Source organism: Urtica dioica, chromosome 3 (genome assembly GCF_054948205.1).
Source record: "Urtica dioica subsp. dioica isolate 48M chromosome 3, U.dioica_male_clone48M_v1_H2, whole genome shotgun sequence".
Classification (NCBI taxonomy): domain Eukaryota; kingdom Viridiplantae; phylum Streptophyta; class Magnoliopsida; order Rosales; family Urticaceae; genus Urtica; species Urtica dioica.
This window is the reverse complement of record NC_142758.1, coordinates 8657480-8674008: the sequence shown is the minus strand read 5'-3', so window position 1 is coordinate 8674008 and position 16529 is coordinate 8657480. Positions and strand designations below refer to the sequence as shown.

At 48.7% G+C, this 16529-nt stretch overlaps 1 protein-coding gene across 2 annotated transcripts; it reads right to left on the bottom strand.

The window, feature by feature from the left end:
* Positions 1 to 87: 87 nt before the first annotated feature.
* LOC149402336 (UNC93-like protein 1) lies at positions 88 to 3418 on the bottom strand. Of its 2 annotated transcripts, XM_089608195.1 has the most exons (5): positions 3199 to 3418; positions 2630 to 3089; positions 2192 to 2498; positions 1073 to 1564; positions 88 to 640 (listed from the first exon to the last, which is right to left on the bottom strand). In XM_089608195.1, exons 2-5 carry the CDS (start codon positions 2991 to 2993, stop codon positions 406 to 408), a joined length of 1398 nt encoding a protein of 465 aa, XP_089464321.1. In that variant the 5' UTR covers positions 2994 to 3089; positions 3199 to 3418; the 3' UTR covers positions 88 to 405. The 2 variants fall into 2 exon arrangements, with proteins under 2 accessions (XP_089464321.1, XP_089464323.1); XM_089608197.1 differs by having other exon boundaries at positions 2630 to 3418.
* Positions 3419 to 16529: the final 13111 nt, after the last annotated feature.

The window sequence follows — 16529 nt, the reverse complement described above, 5'->3', positions numbered from 1 at the left end:
AAAGCATAAATGCAAGATAAACACAAAAATCACGGTTGCTATGACAACTACACGAATAACAATCTTTTACTTTATAGTCGAAATTGATATTTTAACTCAAAATCAATTGGTATTAAGAGGAGTAAATGATGACCTACTCATGACCTTTATCACCTTGTTAGTTCCATTGTCTTTTTCTTTTTCACGTGAGATTTCTAACAAAAATGCTTAACATCTACATATTTACCATAAAATTTCTATTTGATCTGTGGTAGATAAAAGACGACAAAAGCTTAAACACAAAGCATTTGTATTTTCTAAGCATCAACTCAGGAATTCTTCGTGATATTTAGAAACTTGAGAATGGTTGCCTTTCGTCTAAACATGGTTTGGATTCTTCCGTTTTGTTAAATGGGAAAATGTATTTTAGGGAACAGAAACGGCTTTATTAGATTGCGGTGGAAGCTCAAGGTCGCTTTGTTGTTGGGGTTGTTCGTCGTCTTTCACTGCCAACAGAACAAGAACAGCAAGAAGTGGATAGCTCAGAGTAGTTAGCGACCAATTGATAATCAACTGCGACAACCACGACACCTTGGCCCTATCCACCTGCCACGCCACCGCGGCTCCAGCACTCTGTACTCCCTTGTAAAACCCAACATACCTATAATAATAATAAACAGATACCAATAATATTATCAGTCATTTCATTTTTTGTGGTAAAAAATATAGAAAGAACGGTGGCATTAGATTCTTACAGGTAAATAAAAATGAAAAGAAAAAAAATAGTTTTTAAATCAGAATATTCAGTGTTTAATAATCAACCTCTGTAAATGTAATCATGGTTATTAACTAACAACCTCAAAGCCTTTGGAAACAAAAATTGAGCTGAATGGGCAGAGTTCTTAGAATAAAATGTAGAATACATATACACATATATATATATATATATATATATATATATATGTATACATGTTACTGAATTTATGTATGTGCCTTTGCCTCCAAGTTACCACATTAAAAATGAGGCGAGATTGTAAAAATAGAATAAAAGTAAAATTGGTCAAAGAGTAGAATTCACCCCAAACGAAATTACCTGCTCAAGGTTTCGGAGTCATTGGCCAAAGCTCCGATGATCCAATAGACGAGGCTCTGAAACATGGCGTCGAGCAAGCCGTAAGCGAAGTAAAGCACGAAGGGCCCGGCGAAGGCTCTCCCAGAGTCCTTGAAATCGAGCCTGTGGATGTGGTCGGCACGCGTGTAGGTGAGCTGGTTGGCGAGGCCGCCGGCCCAGATGGCGGTCCCGAGGGCGGAGACGGCCCCGATCCCGGCCAGGCCCCTGCGCCTCCTGCTCGGGGAGCTGTAGTCGGTGACGAAGCCGATGGCCACGGAGCCGAGCATCTGGGCGCCCCAGTAGACCGCGTTGTTGAGGCCCCTCGTGCGCAGCGTGAAGAGCGCGCCGTTCACGCCGTTGAAGTGGTAAGTGTAGAAGAAGTTGCTCGACCACGCCGCCGGCACGATCACAAGCGCCTTCCAGTTCAGGAACAGCCTCGCGATCTCCACCGCCTCCGTCCGAACGTTTGAGTACCTGACAGATTACTTTCCTCATTTTACAGCCTATACCCAAGTCATTTGAAAGTGGTAATTTTTTTAGGCAGTCTTTTAGTGCAGAAAAACAAATGGCATTTTGGTAGAACAAAATGATCCTCAAAGTATTAACTTTGTATCATTTTGGTCGTTTTCAACATGCAATTCTATGGCCTAAAAACAAGTTATGGGTAATTTGTTAATATCAGAAAAGAAACTTATTAAAATTTATCAGACCTTATAAACACTACATAAATAAATAAAGCACTATTGTATTTTAGTATACTCTTTTGTTTTGATGATACTGTCTAAAATGTATAAAGGAGTTATTTAAATTTGTATGTTTTTAAGTGTTATATGTGGTGTACTCTCTCTCTCTCTCTCTCTCTCTCTCTCTCTCTCTCTCACACACACACACACACACGCACGCACACCGTATCTATATATATAATGAAAATGTTTAAAACTAACAGCATTAACATTTTTAAGACCACTTTTCCAAAAAAAAGTTTGAGGACTAGATCGTCACACTTGGCATTGTTCCTTATAATAAATTCTCAAAGGTACCAAAAGTACCAAACTTTAGACCATACAAGATGAATCAAACCGCATCAATTGCTATTCTAACCTGACATTGCTACACTTGGTGCCATCATCCCTCACAACCTTGCTCGGGGGTAGGACGGCGAGCGAGAGAAGCGCCCCGACGCTCATAAAACACATGAACGCGATATACGTCCCGTCGTTAACCGAAGCCGCCTCAGAGCGTCGATAATTAAGCACAAAAGGAACAAGCCCTCCAACGACTCCCCCGGTATTGAAGATACTCCAAAACACGGCAATGTAGGTGCCCTTGCGGCCCGGCGGAGGGTACGACGTCATGATGGCGCCCTGCCCCGCCCACAGCAGCCCGGCCCCAACCCCGAGCAGAGCCCCTGCCCATAAATTTAATTAACAAATCCGTTTATTTTAACCGTTCTTTTTGGTCAAAACTAAGTGAGCGGTTAATATATCTTTTTGCGGTTTTGAACGGTTAACGGTTAAAAATGGTAAAAAAAAAAATTACCTGCGGAGACGGCGAAGGCCTGGCTTCCGCGGTGTGGGTGGCGGTTGTAGTCGAGGAAGGAGGCGGCGTAGAGGACGTAGGTGGAGCAGGCGGCGGCGAGGGTGAGGCGGGGCCCGAGGACGTTGTAGACTCCGCCGCCGAGGACGCCGGAGATTGCGAAGGCGGCGTAGAGGGCGGTCAGGGAGTTGTCCGCCGCGGTGGGGTCCACCTGCCCGCCACCGCCCATCCCCGACAGCGCGTTGAACATTCCCGGGCAGCAGAAGCACACCACGCCGATCAGGATCACTTGGATCAGCGGCGAGTTGTACCGGAGTAACGATTTCTTCGCCGTCGTGCCTTGTTCTTCGTTTCCCTCCAAACCCATTTCGGGAATTCGGACAGATAATTAGAGATTGACCGGGAAGAGCTGAATTGTTATTCACGGGGACTTGGCATTTGGTCGGTTATGTTCTTCGTTTCCCTGGGGAAAAAAAAACGCCTAGGATATTCGACTTGTTAGTTCTTCTTACGGTCTAAATAAAGAAACAAGTATATCATTTGGTTCAGCAATAGAGATTTCATATGAAGACCTGGAAATTCCCTAAACTCGGGCGATTTCCACAAGCGTTAAAACTCGGGCGAGGGATTCGGATTAGACAGGGACGATGAGATTGTAGATGACCCTCTGTCTGCGTGTGTGGATGTACCGCATGAATGCTTAATTTGGCATTGTAATGCGTAAATATGATAATGGAGTTACAATACAGCAAAATGATTCGATAAATCTGAGAGCTATGACTTTCTTTCCTTATTTTCTCGTAACTGAAAATGACGGGTGGTTTATAAAGTTTGACTAAGAATAAGTGTATATATATATATATATATATATATATATATATATATATATATATATCATTATTTATTTTGAAAGAATCTGTAATGATACACGCATAAAATTCCGAATCAAATTGGATAGTGTTCCGATCTTGAATAGTAATTACTTTTTTTTTTTTTTTTTTAGGAAAAATGGTATGAAGTAGCGATTCAAACTATGATTTTTGCAAAATAGCCATAGTTTTATTAGGTATAACAAAATGGTCAATTGTAAGTACTATGACTTTTAATCCTGTCTCGATTAATTTTAATTCAGCTTTCATAAAGCTTATATTCTATCTTTATAGTTCGTTGGGATTAAATTTAATCCAGCTTAGATTAATCTTACTTGGGCTAGTTTGCTTATAGTTGACAAAAGTCTAAGTTCTATTAGGCTATATAGCCGCTGGACCCTTTTTTTTAACACAAAAGAATTCTATCAGCTAAAGGATATGCAATTACTACTACAAAATTTAAAAGTCTCGATAAAAGGATAGACTTGATCTCAAGCCAATCCATGAAAAGAAAAAGTGAAAGTATTCATGAGGTTAAACTTGAAAATGCGTGTTAGAACAAAACTTGAATAAAACAGCGCTATTTTTCATTTAGAAAAAGTTTTATGCGTATAATTTGAAAAGGGTTAGACCTGCTTAGGATTGGGTGTGTACCGGCTCAGTATGGACGGATTGTAAATCGCCTTTAGACATAGGCACCCAATTCTTCTAACAAGTTAAGAACACTGCTTGGCAGACCAAAAAATAATAGGATAGATTTGATCTCGAGCCAATTTGAACTCATTTATATATATAAAAAAAAAAAAAATTATCTACCTATGAGTGTCTCTCTTGAGGAAACTCAAGTTTCCAGTCGCCGCCGCACCCCTGGGCTTTCGGGCGTCAGTTCCACAACTCCGACCCGGGAGGAGGGCATTTTCTCACGGTTCTTCGTGAGTGAGTCTCTGTTTTCATGAGCTTTCCATCACGTTCTACTTCTTCTTCGCTCCGATGAGTCGCCAGCGCTTCTTTCTTCTGGCTATGGTGACCAGCAAATCTAGCTTTGGTGTCGTCTTTGTACCCATAAATATGTCAAGTGACACAATTAGATAAGATATATGTCAACAATCAACACAATTTATTGACATATATGTCAACAATCAAAATTAATTGTTGACATATATGTCAAACAAATTAAACGTTTTTCTATAAGTCTACCATTATTTTATATTTTTACCATATATTTATATACACAATTACGTATAACTCATGTCACAAAGCCATTTCATCATTGTGTTCTATATTAACATTAAATATAGACCAGATGAAATTACCACAATTCAAAGGTCATACAATATGTCATTCCATATATATATATATATATATATATATATATATATATATATATATCATACAATATGTCATTCCATATATATATATATATATATATATATATATATATATATATATATATATATATATATATGAATTAATGACACTTTTGCCCCCTGATGTATGGCGTTCCTGACAATCCACCGCCTAATATATAAAACGACCACTTTTGGCCTTAATCTTGAATTGGGTTTCATGGCAGTCCTTCCGTCAAAATTTAAGCATTAACGTCAGTTAAATGAGCACGTGCCTCGTCCGTGTAAGGGTATTGTGGGTATTTCCCCACATGAAATGAATTGTATATTGTTAAAAAAAAAAAAGAAAAAAAACCCAAATCGAATTGTTTAAAATCGAATTGTTTAAAAAACCCCAAATAGGAAAAACTCTTAAACCCTAATGCCCAAATCTTGCGTTCAAACCCTAAACTAATGGCGAAGGGAAAATCACCGGGTAGGCCATCTCCGTCGAGTAAACGTGGTGGATCTCGATCTGCATCATCCTCTCGTGCGAAGAAATCTGAAGTGACGAAGACAAGTGAAGCGACTCGTGCGAAAAAATCGCCGGCGAAGAAACCTGGTGCGACGAAAAAATCGCCTGCGAAGAAATCTGGAGCGACGAAAAAATCGCCTGCGAATAAATCTGCAACAAATACCCCATCTCAAGGTTTGTCCTCGATTTATACCGAGTGGAAATTTTTGGGGACCACATGTTTGTGTCTTTATTGTTGTTGTCACGTTAGGAACACAAATGGATTCTTTAATGGATTCTTTTTGTTTTTGTGTCCCGTGATGTGGGTCCTTCGTGTTGTTATTGATGTTGGTGGGCAATATTTAATGGCTTTGCTTTTGTTTGCTTTCGGGTTTGTTTTTTTTTTTTTTCAGAGGAGTTATTAAATAAGTTTACAATCAACTTTCACCATGGGGGTAGAATGGAGTTTTTTCCTGGTGGTTGGAGATACGAAGGAGGTGTCATTGATCACTGGGACCACGCTGATATGGACAGAATGTCCATTGTGGAACTGGAGTCTGTGACGAGGGAGTCGTTGGGATACACTGTCAATCCAGTCTTCTATGTGAAGTCTACTACATGTGATAGGGTTCAGTGTATTTTCACTGACGTCATATTACTGGCAGCGTTATCAGAATGGCTATCAACACAGTGGGATGTGGACATATACTGTGATCACCCTGATAATTATCAGCGAACCAGGCCGTTGGCCATTGACATTGCACCCCAACCAGAAGATGGTGAAGACGTTGAGATTGCCGTTGCACCCCAACCAGAAGAGAGTGATCATGTCGAGATTGACATTGACATGAGTGCACCCCAACCAGAAGAGCTGATCCAGCAAGAACAAGATGAACTCAATGAAGAGGCTGATGACGTTGTTGACGAGGCTGATGACGTTGTTGACGAGGCCGAGGACGCGGAGGACGTTGTTGATGAGGCCGAGGACGCGGAGGACGTTGTTGACGAGGCCGAGCTTGGTGAAGACAATGGAGAGGTTGAGCATGATGAAGAAAATGAAGATGGTGAGCAGGCTGAACACAGTGAAGAGGCTGAGCATGCTGAACACAATGAAGAGGCTGAGCCGGGGTTTGAGTTAAGCGAAGACAACATCGCTGTAGATGGCGATGGTGTATACAGTAATGCAGAAGAAGATGATTCTGAGGATAGTGACTTTGACATTGATGCACAAATTGGTTTTGATGACTATTCATCGTCTGAAGATGAAGCAGAAACTGAGGCCGAGAGTTCGACACGCGTTCAGTTCAGAGATGTTAGGAAAGCCAAGAAAAAACTCCCAAACTTCCAGGAGTTTAAAGAATCAGATTTAAAGAGCCCAAGCTTCAAACTCGGAATGGTATTCCAAACTGGAAAACTGTTCAAGGATGCAGTCAGACAGTACGCGATACAGGCCGGTAAAGATGTATACTTTAAGTAGAACGACCCTAGTCGTATTCGTGCGGAGTGTAAGCAGAAGAGCTGTAACTGGACTATATTCGCATCTCTATTGGGGAAAACAGGTGTGTTCATTGTTAAAACTTACAGGCCTGAACATACTTGCCCTAGAGTTAACAAGAATAGGTTTGCCTCCTCGGCTTGGTTGGCACGTACTTACATGCAGCAATTCAAGGACAGTGAGTCATGGTCTGCATCAGATTTCATGAATCGGGTTCAAAAAGACTTGATTCTGGAGTGTTCTCGTGTGAAGGCGTACCGAGCGAAGAAAGAAGCTGCACGTGTAATTGAAGGGTCGTACAAGGAACAATATGCAAAGCTTTGGGGCTATGGTGCCGAACTAGAATCTTCAAATCCAGGTTCCACTATCAAATTCGAATCAGAAACTGGTGCAGATGGCAAACCAGTATTCAAACGTATGTATGTTTGTTTCCAAGGCTGCAAAGCTGGTTTTAAATACTGTAGACCAATTCTTGGTTTCGATGGGTGCCACATAAAGGGACATCACACCGGTCAGTTACTAACAGCGATCGGCATTGATGCAAACAACAGTATCTTTTCCGTCGCGTATGCTGTTGTTGAATCAGAGTGCAAGGTGTCATGGACGTGGTTTTTTTCGTTCCTCAAAGATGATTTGGGCATTGTGAATGGCCATCACTGGACATTCATATTTGATAAGCAAAAAGGACTACAGGAAGCATTGTCAGATATGTGGGAAGAAGGGTCAGTCCAGGCCGAGCATAGACATTGTGCCAGGCATTTGCAGAGTAATTTTACGAAGGTAAGTCAAGCATTCTTTATTCTTTTATTCATTTAGTTATATGTCTTTATTCAAGCATTCTTTATCATTTATCTTGCTACGTACAGGTTCATAAAGGACATCTTTTGAAGACAAAGATGATGCACGCGGCAATGGCATACTCCGTGCAAAAATTTGAAGCAGAAATGGAAATAATCAAAGCTGAAGCCCCTGAAGAATATGATTGGTTAATGAGTAAAGGCACTTCTCACTGGGCCAGGAGTCATTTCAGGACCACTCCGAAGTGTGAAATTCTGTTGAACAACTTATGCGAGAGTTTCAACGGGGCAAAGGCAATACTGATGGCTAGGCAGAAACCCATCTTGTCAATGCTAGAGCGCATTCGAATGTACCTTCTGCAACGGTTCAGCAGGCAAAGGCTTGCTGGTGACAAATGGACATCAGACATTGGTCCACGCATATTCCGAGTACTTGAAACTAACAAGGTACACAGTGCAGAAAACATTGCTTTTTGGGCCGGTGATTCTGAGTACCAAGTTTCAAACATGTATGGAACAATGTACAAAGTTGATTTAGCTGCTCACACGTGTTCATGCAGACGTTGGGATTTGTCAGGTATGAATCTACGTTGTAGGTATACACTGTTGTCGCACGAAAATGAACAACTATTTAAAACCTCGGGCGGTTCGATCCAAGGCCGGACCAAGTGATCGCACCCGGGCCACGAGTGTGAACTCGATAGTCTCGAGCTAGGGTTTTCTCCGATCAACCCGCCTCTCAGGAGAGGTAGGGGGTGAGGAGGAGGAGTGACCGTGCCTTGGTTGTCGGCTGCCTACGTACCCGTGTGTGGGATCAGGTCAGAACGTAGTTCAAGCGTGTAGGACGCAGTATGAGGCGCGGAGCCTTGGTGGAGAGGCGTGCTCAACGAAGGAGACGAGGCACGGAGGAGTCCTCGGCGACGTCTCAGAACTTCGGAGATCGCGTATGCGAGAGAGAATGTGTGTTTTCTCTCTTTTGGAGACGTGGAAGACTCTAAGTCAAGAGTGTCTTGTTGTGGCGGAGATTCCAGACGCGTAGGTGATTCCTAGTTGGAAATGCCGGACGCGTAGGCGATTTCTTGTCAGAAATGGTGGACGCGTCTAGGGTGCTAGACGCGTAGGCGATTTTCAGTCGAAAACCGTTACAGCGCTCGTGGGCTCAAGATTAATCGTTCGATCAAGAGAGGCGGCACTCGGGAGTCCCCGGAAAGCGCTTCAGAATCTCTGAGAACGAGAAATCGTGGAGAATCTGCTTCAGGCCAAGGATGGCATCCAGAGAAGCAGAGAGAAGTCTCAAGTTCCTTGAGAATGAATGGGATGGCTTTCCCCTCAATGGGAGGGGGTATTTATAGGTGTTTGGGGGCCTTAGAAGGCTTCTTTTTCGTCCATGTGGGACTAGGAACGCATGTGGCATCAAGCGGAGGCGCACGGGGCGCGCGGCGCACAAAGAGCGGCGCACAACGCGCAGCGCGCGGTGCGCGGCGCAGGGGGCGCGGTGCGCGAGTCATTTGGCACGGCGCGCGGGTGCGCGGCGCATGGAGCGCGCGGCGCGGGCGCGTCTTGGCGCGGCGCGCGCCTGCCTGGCGCGGCGCGCTGTCTTGACGGCGCGGCGCGCTGCTTGCTGCGCGGCTGGCCGACGCAGCTTGCTGTGCGCGCAACGAATGGTTCGTCTTGCCGGACTCTTGCGGGCCTTTAGGGGTCTTCGAATACCATTCTTTCCATGCAAAATATGAAGGTTTCTAGTCGACGAGAGTGGCTCGACTCGAGGAACAACTCAAGGCTCGACTCGAGGAACGACTCGAGGCTCGACTCGAGGAGCGACCCGAGGCTCGACTCGAGGAACGACTCGAGGCTCGACTCGAGGAGAACGACTCGAGGCTTGACTCGAGGAACGACTCAAGGCTCGACTCGAGGAACGACTCGAGGCTCGACTCGAGGAGAACGACTCGAGGCTCGACTCGAGGAACGTGAGGATTTGGCACGAGGACTTGTCCGTCGACTCGTGACAGAAGGCTTGCCGCTCTTCAGGACCTCCGGCCTGACCATCGGCCCTTTGAACGGCGTATCTTCTTGGCGTCTCGGGTTTTCCGAAAACGACCGACAACATTAGCCCCCCAAGTTTATCGCTCGGGAGGCCCCGGGCGGTGAACTTTTAGTTGTTTCTGCCGGGTGTTTGAGGAAAATTTATCTCTCAGTGCTTCGCTGTCGCGAAGCTTTTGTGAACATAGAGAATATTCTTGCGAACGCTAGTGCTCTCTCTCGCTTTTCCGTTTCTCTCGACACGAGTGTGTGATCGACACGTGGAGGAGGATCCAAGCGGATAGGAGAAGTAGCTCGACGTGGGCGAGGCAGACGCGTTTGCGTCCATCGCTCTAGTCCCGGAGCAAAGGGGACATGCGCGGGCAGGCGGGACACGCATTTGTGTAGAGGCAGCCCGGCGTGTCGCGGCTCGTTGATCTTTTGGCGAAGTCATGCCCAAGTCTTTCTTCGATGGCATTTTGCTTGATAATATCATCAATTCGGAGTCCATGGGACTCGACGGTGACTAGCAGGGCGACGATTGTGTAATCGTGACGTATTAGGGGAAGATCATGGCTTCCGTCTCGGCCAGCTTGGAAGGTGACTGCACTTTTGCATTTTGCAGAGGCGTGCTCATTCCGAGGTCTCGAAGACGGAGGTTGATGCTGCGGGCGGATGCTTCGAGAAGACGGAGTGGCACCTGGCGGAAGGCTCTGCCACACCGGAGGGCTTCGACTTCTCGGGGATAAACGCTAAAAGTTTGACCACGCATCAAGCATAAGTCGGTCTCACGGGGCATCCGCCATTCCTGCCTTGGTGACGCTTCTTCGTCTGCGTTCGGAAGATCGGCCCTTATTCCCCAGGCGCGAGCGCGGGTCTCTGCTTTGGCTAACCTGTTCTTCAGGTTGCTCCAGCCGTTTGTTCGAGGAGCGGGACTCGACTCGAGGAGAACGACTCAAGGCTCGACTCGAGGAGCGAAGCTCGCCTCGAGGAGACTGACTCAAGGCTCGATTCGAGGAGCGAAGCTCGACTCGAGGAGACTGAATCAAGTCTCAACTCGAGGAGCAAAGCTCAACTCGGGGAGCCGACTCAAGTCTCAACTCGAGGGGCTAGGCTCGACTCAGGGAGCCGACTCAAGTCTCGACTCGAGGGGCTAGGCTCGACTCAAGGAGGTTGGCTGGACTTTAAGGAATATGACTCTACTCGAGGAGCGACGCTCGACTCGAGGAGTATGACTCGATTTGAGGGGCAAGACTCAACTCGGGGAGAATGGCTTGATGAGTGATGCTCGACTCGAGAGGGATGACTCGAGGAGAGTGACTCGACTCGAGGAGCATGGCTCGACTCGAGGAGGGTGTGACTCGACTTGAGGAGGACATCTTGACTCGAGGAGCAGTGCTCGACTCAAGGAGAATGATTTGACTCAAGGAGCGAGACTCGAATCAAGGAGCGTGCCTCGACTTTGAGGAGCGATGCTCGACTTGAGGAGAATGGTTCGATTTCAGGAGCAAGACTCGACTTGAGGGGAATGACTCAACTCGAGGGGCAAGGCTTGACTCGAGGAGAATGGCTCGACTCAAGGAGCGAAGCTCGACTTCGAGGAGAATGACTCCACTCAAGGAGCGAAGCTCGACTTTTGAGGTGAATGACTCGACTCAAGGAGCGAAGCTCGACTCGAGGAGAATGACTCGACCCGAGGAGCGAAGCTCGACTCGAGGAGAATGACTTAACTCAAGGAGCGAAGCTCAACTCGGGGAGACTGACTCGACTCGAGGAGCGAAACTCGACTCGAGGAGGATGACTCGACTCGAGGAGCGAAGCTCGACTCGAGAAGAATGACTTGACTCGGGGAGCGAGGCTCAACTCAAGGAGACTGGCTCGACTCGAGGAGCGAAACTCGACTTGAGGAGGATGACTCGACTCGAGGAGCGAAGCTCAACTCGGGGAGACTGACTTGACTCGGGGAGCGAAACTCGACTCGAGGAGGATGACTCGACTCGAGGAGCGAAGCTCGACTCGAGGAGGATGACTCGACTCGAGGAGCGAAGCTCGACTCGAGGAGAATGACTTGACTCGAGGAGCGAAGCTCGACTCGAGGAGAATGACTTGACTCGAGGAGCGAAGCTCAACTCGAGGAGACTGACTCGACTCGAGGAGCGAAGCTCGACTCGAGGAGGATGACTCGACTCGAGGAGCGAAGCTCGGCTCGAGGAGGATGACTCGACTCGAGGAGCGAAGCTCAACTCGAGGAGACTGACTCGACTCGAGAAGCGAAGCTCGACTCGAGGAGGATGACTCGACTCGAGGAGAATGATTTGACTCAAGGAGCGAAGCTCAACTCGATGAGACTGACTCGACTCGAGGAGCGAAGCTCGACTCGATGAGGATGACTCGACTCGAGGAGCGAAGCTCGACTCGAGGAGGATGACTCGACTCGAGGAGCGAAGCTCGACTCGAGGAGAATGACTCGACTCGAGGAGCGAAGCTCGACTCGAGGAGAATGACTTGACTCGAGGAGCGAAGCTCAACTCGAGGAGACTGACTCGACTCGAGGAGCGAAGCTCGACTCGAGGAGGATGACTCGACTCGAGGAGCGAAGCTCGGCTCGAGGAGGATGACTCGACTCGAGGAGCGAAGCTCAACTCGAGGAGACTGACTCGACTCGAGAAGCGAAGCTCGACTCGAGGAGAATGACTTGACTCGAGGAGCGAAGCTCAACTCGAGGAGACTGACTCGACTCGAGGAGCGAAGCTCGACTCGAGGAGGATGACTCGACTCGAGGAGAGAAGCTCGGCTCGAGGAGGATGACTCGACTCGAGGAGCGAAGCTCAACTCGAGGAGACTGACTCGACTCGAGAAGCGAAGCTCGACTCGAGGAGGATGACTCGACTCGAGGAGCGAAGCTCGACTCGAGGAGAATGACTTGACTCAAGGAGCGAAGCTCAACTCGATGAGACTGACTCGACTCGAGGAGCGAAGCTCGACTCGAGGAGAATGACTTGACTCGAGGAGCGAAGCTCAACTCGAGGAGACTGACTCGACTCGAGAAGCGAAGCTCGACTCGAGGAGGATGACTCGACTCGAGGAGCGAAGTCTCAGCTAGTTCAGGCCGAGCGAGGTTCTTGCTCGGAGGCGGGGTTCGCGAGTCTTTGCGAGCAGCTTCAATTAACTCGCATGGAACGGGGATTCTCCCAAGGTGAGGGTGATCGTGTTTAGTTGGCGATGGCGAAGACAGCATGAACTGCGCCTTGTACGGCGGTTCAGGTGCGTTGCGATTTAGTCATCATATTCAACGCTTTGTGGCGACTCTTAGCGCGTCGTGAGAAGCGGTTTTGTGCGTTGTTTAGGCGCCTTAGGCACATTTCGAGGGTTGGCCTAGATGCACCATGCAGGCTTCTTAGGTGTGCCGTATAGGCGTTTTAGATGAGCCATGTAGGCATCTTGGTTGCGCCATGTAGGCGTTTTAGGTGTGCTATGGTTGTGCCATGTAGGCGTCTTACGTGCGCCATGTAGGCGTCTTAAGTGCGCCATGTAGGCGTCTTAGGTTGCGCCATGTAGGCGTCTTAAGTGCGCCATGTAGGCGTCTTAGGTTACGCCATGTAGGCGTCTTACGGGTTGTGCCTTTACGCGTCTTACATGCGCCATGTAGGCGTCTTAGGTTGCGCCATGTAGGCGTCTTACGGGTTGCGCCTTTACGCGTCTTACGTGCGCCATGTAGGCGTCTTAGGTTGCGCCATGTAGGCGTCTTAGGTTGCGCCATGTAGGCGTCTTACGGGCTGCGCCTTTACGCGTCTTACGTGCGCCATGTAGGCGTCTTAGGTTGCGCCATGTAGGCGTCTTACGGGCTGTGCCTTTACGCGTCTTACGTGCGCCATGTAGGCGTCTTAGGTTGCGCCATGTAGGCGTCTTATGGGCTGCGCCTTTACGCGTCTTACGTGCGCCATGTAGGCGTCTTAGGTTGCGCCACGTAGGCGTCTTACGGGCTGCGCCTTTACGCGTCTTACGTGCGCCATGTAGGCGTCTTAGGTTGCGCCATGTAGGCGTCTTACGGGCTGCGCCTTTACGCGACTTACGTGCGCCATGTAGGCGTCTTAGGTTGCATCGCGGGGATGTCTTACGGCGCGCCGCGGAGGCGTCTTAGCCTGCATCGCGGGGATGTCTTACGGCGCGCCGCGGAGGCGTCTTAGCCTGCATCGCGGGGATGTCTTACGGCGCGCCGCGGAGGCGTCTTAGCCTGCATCGCGGGGATGTCTTACGGCGCGCCGCGGAGGCGTCTTAGCCTGCATCGCGGGGATGTCTTACGGCGCGCCGCGGAGGCGTCTTAGCCTGCATCTCTGGGATGGCTTATGGCGCGCCGCGGAGGCGTCTTCAGCCTGCATCTCTGGGATGTCTTATGGCGCGCCGCGGAGGCGTCTTCAGCCTGCATCTCAGGGATGTCTTATGGCGCGCCGCGGAGGCGTCTTCAGCCTGCATCTCGTGGATGTCTTACGGCGCGCCGCGAAGGCGTCTTGGTTGAACGCTCGTTCCCGTTTGTGTTCGGGTGTTTTGTCTTGGTGGAGCGTGCTTTCTATTTGCGGAGCGTACTTTCTTGAGGATTTTGAGCGTACTTACCATTGCCTATGTCACTAGCCCCCGAGTTTTGGGTTTACAAGTGTAATCTTTGATGATTAAAAATCTTTGATAAAGTGGATTTTGAAAGAAAAACTTCGAATTTTATTAATATTTCAAAAATTTGAAATCCTAAAACGCTGGCTCGTAGGCCTTATTGAATGTTGGAAAGCAAAGAAATAAAATGGGGGGAAGCGCTGGCTATTGGTAGTACTGCCTCAAGTGTTCCGCATTCCACATGCGACAGATCGGTGTTTCGTCTGTGTATTTGATGTAGTAGGTCCCGTCATGTATGACTTGGAGGACTCTGCAGGGTCCCTCTCTGCTTGGGATGAGGACGTCGGCACCTTGCACTTGGGTGTCATGCAGATGTCTTTGTGGACTTCGCGGAGGACCTTGGTCGACTCGACGCTATCTCTGAATTGGGAGATCGTGTTAACCGTCCTTCTAGCGGTCTTTCCATCGATTCCTTGGATGTAACATACTCTGGCTCGAGATTGGTCGCCATCCATGATGCCGATTCCATCCTCGGTGGGGAACTTCACCAGTAGGTGGTATGTTGAAGTAATAGCCCGTAGTCGGTTCCACGTGGGTCGCCCAATGATGACATTATACGGCGACTCCTGATCAACCACTAGGAATGGGACCGTGTGAACGACTTCAATGCCTCCGGGAGTTCCGAAGGTGACCGGTAGATCGATGATGCCTTTGGTCATGACTCTCTCCCCAGTGAACCCGAATAGAGGCGTTTGGATCGGAGTTGGGCGTAGCCCCCCGAGCCTCATGCGCTCTAGGGTGGACTTGAAAATTATGTCGGCAGCACTGCCGTTGTCGATGAGAACTCTTTTCACCAAGTTGTTAGCCACTTGGGCTTTGAGAACTATCGCGTCATTGTGCGGATGCACAACTCGCTTGGTAAATCGTTTCGTGAGACACGGATGGAGGCTCTTCGTACGTAAAGTTTAAGGCTCGATTCGAGGAGCGAAGCCCGATTCGAGGAGAGTGACTCGTCTCGAGAAGCATGGCTCGACTCGAGGAGAACGACTCGACTCGAGGAGCGAGGCTCAACTCGAGGAGAATGACTCGACTCGAGGGGCGAAGCTCGACTCGAAGAGAATGACTCGTCTCGAGGAGCGATGCTCGACTCGAGGAGAATGACTCGACTCGAGGAGCAAGGCTCGACTCGAGGAGAATGACTTGACCCGAGGAGCGATGCTCGACTCGAGGAGAATGACTTGACTCGAGGAGCAAGGCTCGACTCGAGGAGGATGACTCGACTCGAGGAGCGATGCTCGACTCGAGGAGAATGACTCGACTCGAGGAGCAAGGCTCGACTCGAGGAGGATGACTCGACTCGAGGAGCGATGCTCGACTCGAGGAGTGTGACTTGTCTCGAAGAGCAAGGCTCGACTCGAGGAGTATGACTCGACTCGAGGAGCGATGCTCGACTCGACCTTGGAGCCAGTCAGTTGTGATACCTCGCGTTCTTCGCCTTTAGTTGTCGGATACTCTCCTCCAACTCCGTGATGCGGTCGTCCCAGCAATCAGGAGATGGAGATGGTGAGCGGGTCGAGCTCTCTTCGTGGAGCGACTCTTTGTCACCATGCGTTTGGGAGCGCAAGAAGTATTTCTTGGTCCCAGTGACGTTATCGGGGTTGTTAACGCCCTTAGAACGTATGGTTGGTTGGCTACTCATCGTTTCTCAAGTTCGAGAAAGTTGAGTTCGCAGAAGAAAAGAAGAAGATTAACAGAAGGGATTTCGGGCTGAATAGGTCGGGAAGTCCCCTCCTTCTAGCGCCAAAATGTTGTCGCACGAAAATGAACAACTATTTAAAACCTCGGGCGGTTCGATCCAAGGCCGGACCAAGTGATCGCACCCGGGCCACGAGTGTGAACTCGATAGTCTCGAGCTAGGGTTTTCTCCGATCAACCCGCCTCTCAGGAGAGGTAGGGGGTGAGGAGGAGGAGTGACCGTGCCTTGGTTGTCGGCTGCCTACGTACCCGTGTGTGGGATCAGGTCAGAACGTAGTTCAAGCGTGTAGGACGCAGTATGAGGCGCGGAGCCTTGGTGGAGAGGCGTGCTCAACGAAGGAGACGAGGCACGGAGGAGTCCTCGGCGACGTCTCAGAACTTCGGAGATCGCGTATGCGAGAGAGAATGTGTGTTTTCTCTCTTTTGGAGACGTGGAAGACTCTAAGTCAAGAGTGTCTTGTTGTGGCGGAGATTCCAGACGCGTAGGTGATTCCTAGTTGGAAATGCCGGACGCGTAGGCGATT

Coding starts and splice junctions, on each gene's coding strand:
- LOC149402336 (XM_089608197.1), bottom strand. CDS start 2,993: ATGGGTTTGGAGGGAAACGAAGAACAAGGCACGACGGCGAAGAAATCG. Junction 2,499..2,629: donor GGCCTTCGCCGTCTCCGCAG/GTAATTTTTTTT, acceptor ATTTATGGGCAG/GGGCTCTGCTCGGGGTTGGG. Junction 1,565..2,191: donor ACCAAGTGTAGCAATGTCAG/GTTAGAATAGCA, acceptor GTAATCTGTCAG/GTACTCAAACGTTCGGACGG.